General features: G+C 34.8%; 1 protein-coding gene across 5 annotated transcripts in view; it reads left to right on the top strand.

The window, feature by feature from the left end:
• Positions 1-12,722, top strand: part of LNPK (lunapark, ER junction formation factor) — a 78,360-nt gene extending 65,638 nt beyond the window's left edge. For 4 of the 5 annotated variants that reach the window (XM_081261921.1, XM_081261919.1, XM_081261920.1 and 1 more), the window contains one exon: positions 3,747-12,722. In XM_081261921.1, the coding sequence (XP_081118047.1) occupies positions 3,747-3,982 (236 nt within the window). In that variant the 3' untranslated portion in view covers positions 3,983-12,722. The remainder of the gene's footprint in view (positions 1-3,746) is intronic. The other variant, XM_081261922.1, reaches the window with a different exon arrangement.
• Positions 12,723-16,082: the final 3,360 nt, after the last annotated feature.

Raw genomic sequence — 16,082 nt, 5'->3', positions numbered from 1 at the left:
ATCCTCCTCTGAGAAGTGTCTGTTCAAGTCCTTGGCCCATTTGTTGATTGGGTTATTTGTTATCTTATTGTCTAATTTTTTGAGTTCTTTGTATACTCTGGATATTAGGGCTCTATCTGAAGTGTGAGGAGTAAAAATTTGTTCCAAGGATGTAGGCTCCCTGTTTACCTCTCTTATTGTTTCTCTTGCTGAGAAAAAACTTTTTAGTTTAAGTAAGTCCCATTTGTTGATTCTTGTTATTAACTCTTGTGCTATGGGTGTCCTATTAAGGAATTTGGAGCCCGACCCCACAATATGTAGATCAGAGCCAACTTTTTCTTCTTTTAAGAACTAGGATAAAAACCTAAAGGCATTATGAAGTTCTTACATGTTTTTGCATGGTTTATAGCTAAGGCAGTGGTATTTGTTATGCAATTTTTCATTCAGTTTTATAAATTTGAGTTATCTAGCTGAGTTGAGATTTTGCCCAAACAATTGGTTGCCAATTGTTACCATTTGGTAGAAAAAACTTCTCTCTCAAGAATATTGGGGGTGGGGGTGGAGGACAAGAGTGGAGAAGGAAATTCTGTAGATCATATTTGTTTTTATCATACTGTGGTATAATGTTTTTTTGGCATTATAGATGTTGATGTTTATTTGAACATTTCTTACAGATAGAATTAGGTTGGTAAGGTAGTTGTTACCAGCTCTTAGTCTTAAATTGGGCCATACAAGGAAGAGTAGGCCTGTTTTTTTTTAGTATGAACACAAAGACTGGTTTCTCTTTTAGTATTTTACTGCCAAATAGTAACATCTTTTATAATATATATTTATACTAGTAAGCTATTTTTAACTACAACTTCATGAAAAAAATACTGATTTTATTAGACTAAGTGAATGATGCTCTCCTATAGAAAATAAGTAGTTTGAGACATAAAATAGTCCTACTATTATGTCAGATTAATTATTAAATTAATATTAATTTTTTTGTTAATATTTTATATCTAATGCATTTAGATATTGTTTGTATGATTTCTTACAAAATGGAATTGGCTTCTAAACATCAAATACCTATCTCATTTAGAATAACTGAAGTCTGCATTATAAGGCATGTCACATACCAACTTTTTGTAAATTTACTGTTTTAGGACTGTTTTCCTGCAAATCAACCTCTATTAACTTTTTGTTGCTGTGACCAAAACAACTTAGAGGAGGAAAGATTTATTTTGGCTTACTATTTCAGAGAGTTGAATCCATAGTCAGCCAGCTATATTTCTGAGGTGAAGCAGAACATCATGGTGGAAGGGCATGGCAAAGGAAAGCTGCTCAGCTCATGGCAGCTGGGAAGCAGACAGATAAGGAAGAAGGGTCTGGGAGAAGATAAATCCTTCAAGACATACACCCAGTGACCCATTTTCTTCCCACTTCCTAGTAGTCCATTCAGCTATCAGTCTTCATGATCTAGTCACTTCCTAAAAGCCTAGCTCTGAACCTTGCTTCATTGGAGACCATGATTTTGACATATGAGCTTTTGGGGGACATTTCAGTTCCAAACTATAATATAACCCCAGGGAACAAAAGTAATTATTAATGAGCTCTTGGATCATTCTCAAATCCCTCTCATTATTTCACCAATTTTTTAGTGTTCTATATGTTCTCTGAAATACACTATTGCCTGGAAACTTTGTGTGTCATGTTTTCTAATTGTGCCAGCTCATTGTATTTCTATGAATTCATGTATTATAGACACTTAACAATTTCAGTATTCTAATTCTCCTTTTGGAATTAACTGCTTTTTTATGAACCTAGAATTTTTAAATTGGCTTTGACTAGTAGAGCATGTTTTTGAAAAAAATAATATCAACACTTTAATATAATAAACCATGAACTTTGATACCTCTCCCATTTTAGTACAGTATTGAGGCAGTCTGTCAGAATGTAATTTTGTGTGTCCTATATTTACTTATTTACTATTGCATCCTAGATTCTGTCTTTTCCTTGTTTCACTTTGAGTGATTTTATTAGTTTATTTCAGAAGGCTTACTAAACACACTGGAAAGTTCCTGCCAAGTAGATTTTGCTCTACGGCCAGAGAGTTGTGGAAAACTATGACTCTTAAAATTCTACACTGGATTATTTTTGTGAGGGTAGATGGTTGGCAGTTCCTAAGGTTTTCTACAGAAGAACTTGCTTGTCTTTGTAGCAAAAATAATTTGTACATGCTATAGAGTTTCATTTGCTGTTTGTCCCTGTTTCTTTTGTGCCCTAGAGCACTCAAAAAACAAAATTTGAATAACTTGTTGCTTTTCTACATTGGAGTTTTGTTTAGATTCCCAGTGGTGCAGTGATACTATTTTAAGTTTTGTATTAAGATACAAGTAGGATTTTTATGATATTTGTCACAAGTATGATTTATGAATATGCCCCACTACTTTTTGTGATCACATGAAATTATTGTACAGTAAGATCTCATTAAGTTGAATGTCACTAACTCTGGAATTTAGGCCTTTTATTCCATATATAAAGAGGAAGAAGTTAGTTATAATTAATTCTGTAAACCAGAGTCCAGAGTCCATATGTTTAAGAAAATAATACTTTAAAAGTATTTTTAAAGTCTTGGCATAGAGCATGTGAGAAAGGAATAATTGGTCTTTATTGAAACTGTTATGGTAAAACCATGAATTTCTAAGACTTCCATGTTAAAGTGAGTGTATATAACATAATTCTTTGTAGAACTATTTTATTTATTTAGTTTGCAAACTTTGGTTTATACCATGCAAGGAATTTAACTAGAAATTTTTGCCAATAGTCTGGCCTTCCCTCCAGATTTTTTTGAATCAGTATTATTTACAATATATCATAAGGAATCTTCAATGAAGTAGAAAATTTGCTTTTTTGCTTAGCTTATGTGGTTTTAAGTGTATTTCTCTTAGCAAGAATATTAATTACTGTTTATTTCAAAAACAAAAAGAAATACCTCAAAGCTAGATTTTTATCTTTGACTTGGAAACTGGGTAGCCCAAAGCTTGTCTGCTCCTGTCATTCCTTTCCTCCAGCCTGTTTTTTAAACTTTAAAGAATTAGTTTAATTAATAAAATTGTTATTATTAAATTATTATTAAGAGGTTTAAATTTAATAAAACTCAAAAAGAAAATTTAAAGAGAATACATTTTTTAGGTAGATACCAAGACAGTTTTTAAGACAAGATTAAAAAAACAAAACAAAGAGAAACATCTATTTTCTCTCTCTAGCATGCTAGAGAGAAATTTCAATACTAAAGACTTCCCTTGCTGAGGAGAAGGGCAGACTTGATATGCCTTTGGAGAAAACCATTGTCATACATACATATGTATGCACAATACAAATATAGAAGTACTTATTTGCACATTGCTTACAGAGTTTCTTGGGTACAGGGGAAACAGTTTCTTCAGAAAACGTAACCCACAACCTGAGAACGCATACATTTGCTTGTTGGACACTTGTCCTATACCACATAATTCTGTTGGAACTTTGAATTTTGGACATTTAACTTAAAAATGTATCTTCAGGAGTTTATTTTGTATAAAAATATGTGATGTGTGATTAGGGGCTATTCTTCAGTCGTACTAACTCAAATGGTATCCTATAGAGATTTAAGTACCTCTTTTAAAAGATTGTAAGAGTAACATTAGACCATTCTACTGTTTTCCATGTGTATGTGTACCTTTTAGTTAATTAGAGGTTTTAACATTTAGGTATTCTGAAGTCTTGAATCTTTATCTTTCCAGAACCTTTAGAAGAACAAGATGTCCTAGATAATAATACAGAGCAAACAGATGACAAAATATCAGCTATAGAGCAGACGGACCAAGTGATTGAAAATGCATCTGGCTTAGAGGAACCAGAGGAGAAAGAAGAGACTGAGAATGAAGAAACCTCAATAAATGAAGCCAAATCAACAGTTCCCAGAGCTGATTCTATTTCTGATCTTGAACTAAGTGGAGAATCTTTGATGACAAAGTAGTAAATGCTTCCACGTGCCTTCAACTGGATGTTTGTAGTCTTATTGATGTCAGTTATTGCTTTTTTGTGGTACTTCTTAAAAATTGTTTTGCCCCTTTAAATATATGCTTGATATCATTTGAATTCAAATTGCCTAGCAATTTCAGTGTGTAAGAGTTATATGTACTGAGTATTAAGAGCAACTGGTATCAGTTAATTAAGAACCTTTTGAATACATAAAGATCCACACTCTTTAGACAGCTTTTAGATATTTTTTTGTCTATTTTAAAAGTAAAAAAAAAAAAAATAGCATTCTTGTTTTCTATATGTGTAACCTATAAATAATATCTATTTGGCATAGGAAGAACTTTGATTAGGAATAAGTTCTCTAATAGTGTTTGTTTTAAGGAATGAAACACAAGATTTTGAGTACTTTCTCATTAAAAACGGAAATAATTTAAATTTTGAGATATTTGCCAGTGGGGAGGAAATGTCTATTTGGGTGTTTACATTAAGTGATACGAAAGTTACAACTGTAACTACATAGGCATTGGTACGAATTCTCAAGAATGCAATTGAACAGTCAAGTGCAGTGTTTCTTTTGATGTCTTTTATTTTGCAGCTGGGCCAAAGGCACATGATGTATATAATTAGTTTATGTTTACATATTAACATATAGGAAATTCATCTGCACTTGACTGTACTTGAATTCTTAGTATTATTTATACTTGTAAAATAATGATGATATATAAGTGAATTTTGTGCTCTTGTGTGTATTTTGTTAAGGAAAATAAAGATGATCTGGCAGCAGTTTCTTTTTGTTAAATATCTGGACTTCAAATAGTATTTTGGTGGATGACTTGGCTATCTGAAAAATCCTAGATGGAAGAGTTCACAGTTTGATGTATATATTCTGCTTAGAACAAATTATTAAGCATTTCTTCAGACTTGTTGCCTTTCAGGTTCAGAGAAATAATGACATTTATAGTTTCTAATCAGAGGTTAGGTTTTTCTGATTCAGGAACACATTAGGCCATTCGTAGGTTTTAACTTTGAGAGACAAGAATGTTTTGCGTGAATAGCAATTAACTAATTGCTGATAATTCATTCAATTAAATATGTGCACTAAGCATCAAGTGGGAAAAAACTTTGACCCAGAATGAAAATACTTGGGCCTTAAATACAGTGTAAATACAGTGTTACAGCTTCCTTTTAACCTTTCTTCTCCAGTATACAAAAAAAATTGAAATCAAATTATTATGCCAAAGGGAGGAATATAAGAATATGTGTGTATGGCTAATGTTTTGGTTGTACATGGTATTAAAATTGAATAAAACTTTTTGTATTATTTAAAATTTATTTTTATGATTTAATATATCTGACAGGTATTTCTAATGAACCAAATCTGTTAATGGTCTGAGGCATTTTAGTATAGTGGACACAGTTTTCATACACATGGAACTGGACTTAAATTCCAGCTCTGTAATCTTGGGCAAGTCCCCTAAACTCTGTGCAACTGTTTTCTCACCTTTAAAATGGGAAGAATAATGTCTATTTTTCAGAGATATTGGGTTGATAAAAATAATTTATATAATATGGTTAGCTCACTGTCTGATAACTAATAGGTATTTCTTCCTCTGTGATACTGGGAATTGAAAGAACCCAGGTACTCTACCACTGAACTATATTCCCCCCCCCTTTTTTTTAACTTTTATTTTGAGAAAGGGTCTCGATAAGTCTCCAAGTCTGGTCTTGAATTTGTAATCCTCTTGCCTTGGCCTACTGAGTAACTGAGATTACAGATGAGCACCACCTTGCCCAGCTAATTAATAGGTATTGAGTAAATGGTAGTATTCATTATTATTGATATCCTCATGAAATATGAAAGGAAGGGCCATAAATTCTTTCTCTGGCAGGTAAGGAAATTAGAAAGTAATATGCATACAATTTAATAGCTCAGGATGAAGCCAGAGTTTCTGCATTAACTTTTCTTCTTTGTGTGTGTATATGTATATAAATACAGATTCAAGAAATAGGAAACCCAAACTATGGAATATAATCTTTTAACAATGAATTTCACCAGTTTTTTGGTGTGCTATTGGCTCATGTGCATTTTATTAGCACCTTGCAGAGTCTTGTTATAAAATATTCAAATTCTGATGTACATTGCTTGAAAATGAGAAACGCAGAGAAATGTAGGTAATGATAGAATCAAGCAGATAGTATGAGAAATATTTTTTAAAATGTAGGTTAATGATAGAACCAAGCAGATAGTATGAAAAATATTTTTAAAAAGAAATATGGAAGGAGATTAAAAAGGACATTAGAAAAACATATGCAGCATATGATTGTGTAGTATCTTTTAAAATAGAAAAGTTTATTCTGATATTGCAACAGACAATGTTTGAAAGAGTATAACATCTCATTTCTGATTGTTAAGACTGTATACATATAGAGGAAAACCAAGCCATTAAGTTCTGTCAGCCAGAATGATCTTAATCTTATTTATAAACTTTCAACAGTTCATTATCTAAACTCTTCTCACCATGTTCTTAGTGTGATCTACAAACGAGGTCTGGCTTTTTTCTTCTTTCTACCCCCATTCGTGCACTATAGCCACATTGCCACCTCCTTTGAATTTTCTGGCCATGCTAAAACCTTCCCTGCTCTAAGTCTCAGCTTAATTTTCCCTCCTCAGAAAGCCTCCTAAACTTCTTATCTGAAAACTCCCTTTACTGACATATCATGTTATTCTGTCTTTACCCACTGTCCCTATCACAATTTCTAACTATTTTATTTGCTGGTCATTTACTCTCATCTTCACATCATAAAGTCAGTATATGCAAGGGTCTTTTCGTACTCATATCTATATCTTCAGAGCCTGGCATAATGCTTGACACATTTATTATATGAAATGAATAACTTTGCTGTTAAATCCTGCCGCAGTCTTGGCTGGGCACAAAATCACGAGCTACTCACAGCTTTGTAGATTCAAACAGCAATTCTTTATTCCCGAACTCACACCGGCCTCTACACACACGTTCTGGGGAAATCCAAGTTCTGCCGCACAATTCACGTCCCAAATACTTTCTGAATTCCAGGAGAACTCAACGGGAACTCGGGCAGCAGGATACGCCCTATTCCCAGCAGCAATAACCTTAAACCTGGAACTGCCTTAAACCCAGATTGTCTTAAACCGGGATACTTCCTAAAACCTGCAGGATACACCCTAAACCTGGATCCACCCTCGTCCTTGAGCAGGGTCACCTTTCTCAAACACACATGCAATGTCACAGCGAATTTCCAAGGCAAGTCCATTTAACATGGGGTACACTGGCAAGGAAATTTCGATGTGTCATTCCTATTTGGCAATGGCCCTCAGCAAAATCCAATGAAAACTTTCAGTTCTTACTAATTTCACTGTTGGGCAGATATATTGTAGAGCACTTCCTCTTTTTTGAAACACTCCCCCCCCCCTTTGGCTTTTGACATATCTTACTACTGTTTTACTCTTTGACCTCTAGCTCTCAATGTCTCCTTGCTGTTCCCTAGGATCTACCTTTCGTCATTTCTTCACTGCATATTCTTTCAGTAGGAGCTTTCATCAGTGCCCATTACCGTCTGTCTCTTTGAATGTCAGATCTTTAGCCTGGTCTATTTTCTTCACTTCATAGTATGCATTCACTCACCTACTGGCATGCCTCTAACAATTTATTAAAAAATGAACACTGTCTTCTTCAAGACTTCTGTGTTTCTCTCATCAACATCATTATCTTAGCCAGAAACTAGAGTAGGTAGGTACACTCATCCCTTTTTCCTATGTTCAAACTGTTCTTGTTGCCTGAACATCAGACATCTATACCATAAACATCATTTCTCCATACCATTCACATTGCATTAATAATTATAATAAACATTTGCATTCTCATTCAGCCTGGCAACATGATAACTACTTTGTATTATTTTATTCTTTTTATTATTCTTTGGCAACTATCCTGTGAAGATTTTTATCTCTGGATTATAGAAAATGGGTGTAGATAGAGTAAGCAACTTGCTCAAAATTATACACCTGGTAAGTGGACAATCCAGGATTTCAATATAGGCAAATGACATCAGAGGTACTTTATTTTTTATTTGATATTGGGAACCAAACCCAGGGTGTTTCACAGGCCAAGCACATGCTCTGCCACTGAACCACCTCCTAGCCCTTGGAGGCCTTACTCTTAATGACCATTTTACTGCCTTCTAATTCATGCCCTTCCTCATCTCGGATTACCAAAGCTGCCTCTTAACTGGTTTCCCTAACTCCAATCTTGCCCACTTGCTGTTTGTTCTCTGCATGTAGCCTAAAGTGTTTTGTTTTTGGTTTTGGTACTGGGAATTGAACTCAGGGGCACTCAACCACTAAGCCACATCCCCAGCCCTGTTTTGTATTTTATTTAGAGACAGGGTCTCACTGTGTTGCTTAGCATCTTGCTTTTGCTAAGGCTCGAAATTCTCCTGCCTTAGCCTCCCGAGGGGCTGGTATTACAGGCATACGCCACCTGGCCCAGCTGAATGAGTTTTCAAAAATGGAAATGAATTATGCTATACCATTGCTTAGACACTTTGATTCCTCATGTTCTTGGGATGAAGTCCAAACTTACTAATATAGCCTACAAAGCCCTGGGTAATTTTGCTCCTAGTAACCTCTACAACCACTGCCATCATTACCTCCCCTCCACCACACACATACACTTTGTATTTAACTATAATAATGTTTTTTGTGCTTTGCTTTTGCAAGGTTTTCCTATCTTGTAACCTCCATACATCCCTTTTTTGGTCTGAGATACATATTCCTACCCATGTAGATACTGGCAGCATTCAATAAACAGTTGTTGACTTTTAATAGCTCCAGTTAGAAATCAAATTTGGATGGTGCTGGGGTTGTGGTTCAGTGGTAGAGCAATTGCCTGGCACATTGGAGACACTGGGTTTGATCCTCAGTACCACATAAAAGGAAAAAAAATAGAGGTATTGTGCCTATCTACAACTTAAAAATATATATTAAAAAGAAATCAAGTTTGGAAATTTTGTGACTGCTTAAGCTATGCTTTTTATTCTTGAAATTGGTATTTCTCATCACGCATTTATTATATGCATTAGACATATTCGCTATTATTATGGAGAACGTAATTGAATCAGGATGGGCAACTTTCAGCCGGTGCACGTGTGTGAGAGACAGAATTATGGTTTTTATAAAATATTGTTTTATAAATGCTAAATGATGTATACAGTGGCCACCTCAATCAAGCCAGAACTCAGATCTCAATGCAGGATGTTTTATATTGATTCACTATTTTATTTTTTGTTGTACTGGGGTTTGGATCCAGGGCCTCATACATGCTAGGCAGGAGCTCTAGCACTGAGCTATGCCTTCACCCCTTTTTATTTTATTTTGAGAGAGGGTCTCACTAAATTGCCCAGGCTGGCCTCAAACTTGAGATTCTCCTGCCTAACACTCTCCAAAGTAGCTGGGATTATACTTGTGCACCATCACACCCAACTTGAAACACTAATTTTATACTGCCTTTCAATACTAGTGTTAGAATTTAAAATTGCTTTAATATATAACCAGTTTACTTCTATTTCCAGCTGATGGTAACTGCTTAACTAAGTTAAAACTTTTTTCTTATAATGGTAATTTACAGTATTACATTATCAGTTGGATTTATGTGAAGATCAGTTGAAGGGTCAAAGAATGGGGATAATTCATGAATTATGGATAGTGATTTTGAAATGTTCACGAATAGAGCTGCTTTTGAAAATTGGGAGAAAATAGAATAGTTTCCATCTGGCATAACTAATTCATTGTAAAAATTTGATGAGATCTACTTTATAAATTTCTAAGATAATAAAAATAATTAACAGTTTTGTAATTTGCATTGTTTCAAATTTATTAAATCCTAAAATTCATGAATTTTATTGGTTATTAAGAAAATATATTCAGGCTCTGAATTTAGACAGACAAACATAAAAATATATAAAAGTATATTTGTTAGAAAACAAAAATTAAAGTGAATACAGAATTAAAACTTAAATTGTGTCAATCCATAAATTATTAGTTTGTCTCAGTCTAATTTCTTTCCTCTTCAGAAATTAATGTACATTTTCTTTAATACTATTTAAAGATAGTTTTTTAAATTACTGACTTGATTGGATAAAAGGTGTTCCCCCTCAATTGCTCTGTCAGTTTGCCTTTGTGTGAAATTTTGATTCCATTTCATTTTCCGTTCTTTCCCTTCCAGTGTCCTGTTATATATGATTTAACCTATACGAATGCTGAACTTTAATACTATCTACTTATATAGTTCTGTATTATTTGATGCTTTTTAAAGCAAATTTTCTGCTTTATGCATTTTAAAAGTATTCATACCTTCCTTTTTTTCTTTGGCATTAAAATTGATAGAAGTTGGAAGTACTCTGGGAAGATTAAAAAGCATTTTCAAAGATTTCCCTCATGAATTAAATTTTTAAATTCTTAGACCAGGATTCTGTGAGAATAGGCCAAAATTTCAGCTGCCAAAGACTTTTACCAGATCCCTGGCACTTGATTTTGGAAAACTGGGAAAAATCATTTATTTTCATGAAAATATTTCTATCTTAACCTGATTTTGAAGGGTAAAGAAAGTGGGAAATGGAAATTTTTTGAATATCAATTCTTGGTTAGGTATTGTGCTCTAGGTACTATTACACATTCTCTTACAGTTTTTCCAATGACTCTGTGAGAGAGAATTTGATCAAACAGAGGTTAACTTCATTTCCCAAGACTGGCTTGTGGATGTTGAAAATAGAATTAGAGCCTAGAATCTTTTAAGTTTTTGCTCTTTTTACTACCAGTGAGCAGTTTCTTCTTTGGTAACTGAAAGAAAGAGATAATAATGCTCTTTTTAGTTTCTCTGATTTCTGTGATAACTCAAATATTATTTCTTTGGGGGAGTCTTTCTTAATCTCAGACTTGTCAGACATTCCATTCTCACACCCTCACCTTGAAATCCCCTGGTACTGTTATCTCCTAAACCGGACTGAGTTTCTTGGAGGCAGGGCTGTGTCTGTTGATGCGGGTATATAAAAGATACTATCTGCTGAATAGGTAGCATGTACATACCCATACCACACAGAACAAGAAATATTAATGTAAGTGCAGATTTTATAGTGTGGAGAATTTTGAAAACCTCATTTAAAAAATATTGAGTAGGGAAAGTCCCAAATAACCTGTTCCTCACCATTTAGGCAAATTTCAGTTTCTCTTCTTTGGGGATTCATTGACCAACCACATTGATGTTGGAGCTTCTCTAAAGCACAAATCTTTAAAAATATTGATTTGTGTATAGTAGACTCCTTATGCGGTTTGGAAGAATGTCTTTCAGAATTTTAATCACTTTTCCAGCCTGTTTTCCACTATTCTCCCTTGAGCTCTGGCCACAGACAAGTATTTCATACTTCTGAGAGATGTCATCCGCTGTTCTTTGTTATGCTATTCTGGTTATGCTCTCATTTCTTTAAGACTCAACTCTGTACCTTGTAAGTGGCAATTTCCTCAGCCTTCCTAATCAGTGACTTGCTTTTTTTGTTCCATTAAAAATACTTTACATGTAACTCACAGTCTCCCAACCTCCTGTTACTTGTGTCTGCCTCTGTAATTTCACTGTGAGATTGAAGATAGGCCATCTTTCTCAATTTATATTTTCCTTCTCTTGATCTCTTCAAACAAAACAACACAAGCCAAACTAAATAAAAGCCTGGTATGGTGCCTGCTACAATATCATATATAAACAAATGATGGACTTGACTTTGTCAATACTAGTGGTGCGATACTTCTGAGACTCCTACAACTAAATGGAATTGGGATTAGTAAAGGAGAAGAAAAATAGCTCAAAATACAAGAATGTGGAAATATGAGCACATTGTGGAGGATTCATGTGTTCCGAATGCCTGACAGATGCTCAATCACATGAATAAACTGAGCTGGCGATGACCTTGGGTGGGAGTTCAGTTCAAGAGCTTGCCCCATCTTCACATAAGACCATTACTTGAGTAGGGTTTCTAAATTGCACATAAAATAATTTGACTTACCAAACTCTCTTTTTTGAAGATTCCTACATGCCCTTTTGCTGCTTCCATATTTTGGTTACCATGATATGAGTGTTTAAAAATATATTTTTAAACTAATTTTTATTCATTATTTCTAACCCATATGATGTTATGACCAACATTAACTGGAATTTTCTGGATTAAGATGCTATCTTTTTCACATCTGGATCTACTGGGGCTTGCATACACATATACAAAAGCATGCAATTTATGAATATTTTGTTTTTCAGCAGATAGGCCATAAAAACTCAGATTTTAAAGTTGGTTAACTTGCCTCAGAAAGACAAAAGGAAATGTATACTGTATATGACAAGTATAATTAAAACTTACACTAATGTGGTATGAACTATAAGTTATTTATTTTTCTTAAATGAAACTGACTAATTATGTCTTATGGTCTATAACAAAAATTCTAAAGGCTTTGCCTATCTACCAGAAGTTGACACATTTGAAAAAAATTAGAATGTTTTGTAAAAAATCTTTTCCCTAGAATCAAAAAAGAATCAAGTATATTTGGAATGAACTAATATTCTCGATTATATGTTCATGTTACTAAATAATACATGAGTCTTCAGAACTAGATGTTATGGATTTTATAAAGTAAACAATAAAGACTGAAATAAAATTGATATGCTTGAGACCTGTTTTGTATGAGTTATGGGTTCACCTGTTCCTTTCTGTACATCTTTTTCTTTTGTGTTTTGTAAACCTGATTTTTTTTTCATGTTTGTCCTTTCTTCTCTTCAACAAGGCAATATCCTGTAGTTTGGCTTGATGAAGTTAAGTCATATTTACTTCAAAATCAACCATAGTTGATTATAGGGGTGCATCACACTGGTGTGGTAGTTGCACACCTATAATCCCAGCTAGTTTAAGGCCAGGAGGCAGAGGGATTGCAAGTTTAAGGCCAATTTGGGCAATTCAGCCAGATGGTCTCAATCTAAAATTTAAAAACAAAGAGCAAAAACCCAACCATGATTCTACTGAAAAAGAATGGAAAATTTCTTTTTCCTACTGTCTTCCCATCCTCCTCCCTTCCCCCCATAAGCACCCAAGGAGAGAGCAGCAGCTGTTCAGTTTTAGTGGATTCTGATAAGACCAATTTATCCCCCAGCAAAAAATTGTAAGCATTAGTTTGAATCTAGCATGACTGCCCAGCACTCCTTTTAGGCCAGGATGACACAAGACTACCAGATTGTGTGTCAGCACAGTAGTGCTGTGTATTTGGAGTGGGAAGAGGAGAGTAGAAAGCAGATGACTTGCCTTCTAATGAAGAAGCTGAATTTCAAGTCACTCATTCCAGATGAGTAGCAGGAGGTATGGCGGCTGACACGTCTGTTTTTAAGAGTTCATTCAATGGACACGTAAACAATTCAATTTGTGCCTTATAGGTTTTATTGTCTTTAAGGAGTGATTTATGCCCTTATTTCTGCATTATTGTCCACCAGGTACTGCCCTCTGTCAGAGGGCCTGCGCTATTTAATTTTTTAGATCTTTGTCTTCATTAGTACAGCAATTTTCACTTGTAATCATTGTACTAGACTTCATTGATAAGCTAGGACAGTACGCGATTCATAGTGCTGACACCTAACCTTGCCACTGGCTTCTTGACCCTTCTGCTTCCGAAACACGGGTTCATTTTTTTTTAAACCCAAGGTAAAACTCCATCTATTTTTCACACACATTGTGGGCAGTTTAAAGGTTGGTCGGAATCAAATATTGTGCTTTCAAATTTGATAATGTATGAGTACAGAAGGATGACCTTTGATGCATAGTCATACATCAACATGACATGAGCAGTAAATGCAGCAATTACCTTTACTACGTTGAAATGGAGCTTTAGTTTTCATCTTCAATACAATTAATGCAAAACCAAAAGTGAAAAAAAGATGCATTTAAGTTCTAGTTATGAAATGTGTAATGGTAATAATATCTGGAAATAGCCCTAGTTTATACTTTTATTTTCAACACAAGTTTGGTTTAAAGAAGATTCAGTTGTTCACTAACAAATAATGTTCATTGTTGCTGTGATGACAATAGGCAGATTGATGTAAAGCTATGTGGGGTTTTATGAGTAGGTTACTTTTAAAGAGGATTAAACATTGTTTCAGTATGAAAGAGTTTTATCATTTAAAAATCTAACATCTGTGCATAGTGTCATCTAGAGGACTACTAGTGATTATAAGGACCTTTATGTTGTGGCAACACACAACTGCATATAGCTTCTGCCATGGTCTATAGGACTGTTGTCCTGGTGTGTTCCTTTAGCTATTCATGTCTCCTTCCATGAGTGCCTTTCACATGCAGGTGCTGAAGTTACACACAACATATAGGAGACATGGAGCCCACTCTCAGGGAGTTCATAGTGACATACTTAGTCTAATGGGTCAGTTCAATCTTGTAAAGTCCCAAGATGAAAATGCAGTAACTCCACTTAGTAAGTGCTAAGTGAAATGTGCTTTGAACTTAAAACCCAGAAGACAGATTTGCATTTTGGCTCTGTACTTTCCAGCGGTATGACCTTGTGAGGAAGTTAGACAACCTCACTGATGGTTCTGTTTCCTGACTTTAAAAAAATATGTAGTGCACAGAACTGCTTTGCAAAGTAAGAGGGAGCATCTAGACCAAATGTGGCCCAGAATGATAAAATTCCTTTTCTGCTTCCCGTCCTTGTTTTATCTCTCTGCAACTCAGTTTGCTGGTTTACTCTTTTCTCTGTAATTTCCTCTTTTTCTGGTATAGAGGTTGTTAAAGGGATTCAAGGAGCCCAGGGGTCTCTGGAAATTTCTGCAGAATTTTGTGTGTGAATGTACACTTCTCCAGGAAGAGAATATATTGCTCTCATCTAATTTTCCATGAGGCCCATGAGTCAGTAGAGGAGGAATATTGTAGCATTCTTCCAGGAGAATAGCTAACCATGAAAGATTACTTAGCATTACTATAATGTTTGGGTTGATGATGTAAAAAAACATTAATTGAATCTCAAGAATCCTGTTTTTAGGCTTTAAAGAATCCTTTGAAGTATAGACAGAAGCCATACTGCCAGGTACAAAAGAAGCAATGCCACACTAGTGATAAAACTAGCATAAAAATGTGTTCAATGTGGGTCTTCAGTGCTTTTAGATTTTTGATAGCTTTGCCAATGCATACTTTCAGATGTGAGAATAGGTCAAAACCTGTCATTTGTGAAAGTGAATTTTGAAAATATGAGAGGATTTGGAAGGAATCAAAAAGTATCATACTGGATCCGATATTATAAATATTATATTTCCACCTCCAACTTGTTCTTTAATTGTACCCAAGTCTCCTTCTCCCAGGAAGTTCCTATTTATGCAATGATGTCATAAAATTTGTTTTTCTCATCAGTATCTGTCAGTTATTCTTTGTCCTGGTTTTTAATAGTAGAAATCTAAAGTACAATGACAAGTTAAATTTATTTGACTTTGGGGCTGGGGATGTGGCTCAAGCGGTAGCGCGCTCGCCTGGCATGCGTGCGGCCCGGGTTCGATCCTCAGCACCACATACCAACAAAGATGTTGTGTCCGCCGAGAACTAGAAAATAAATATTAAAAATTCTCTCTCTCTCTCTCTCTCTCTCTCTCTCTCTCTCTCTCTCTCCCCTCTTTCACTCTCTCTTTAAAAAAAAATTTATTTGACTTTATTCTATCATTGAAACATATTTTTTCCTTTTAGTCTTTATTTTTTTTAATTTTTATTTTTTGGTACCAGGGATTGAACTCAGGGTCACTCAACCACTGAGCCACATCCCCAGCCCTATTTTGTACTTTTTTTAGAGACAGGGTCTCACTGAGTTGCTTAGGCTGGCTTTGAACTTGTGTTCCTCCTGTCTCAGCCTCCCAAGCTGCTGGATTATATGCATATGGTTTCTTCTTCAACCCAAACTATTTGAGTGAGGTACTCTATGTGGAATCATACTTGCTTCCAGCGATTCCTCTTGCATGTTACCAAACTTGAGAGCCAATCACAGA

Source organism: Spermophilus citellus (genome assembly GCF_964194105.1).
Source record: "Spermophilus citellus genome assembly, chromosome: 11".
In the NCBI taxonomy this organism is placed as follows: Eukaryota; Metazoa; Chordata; class Mammalia; order Rodentia; family Sciuridae; genus Spermophilus; species Spermophilus citellus.
Note: the sequence above shows the minus strand (reverse complement) of the source record. Positions and strands in the feature narration are given on the sequence as shown.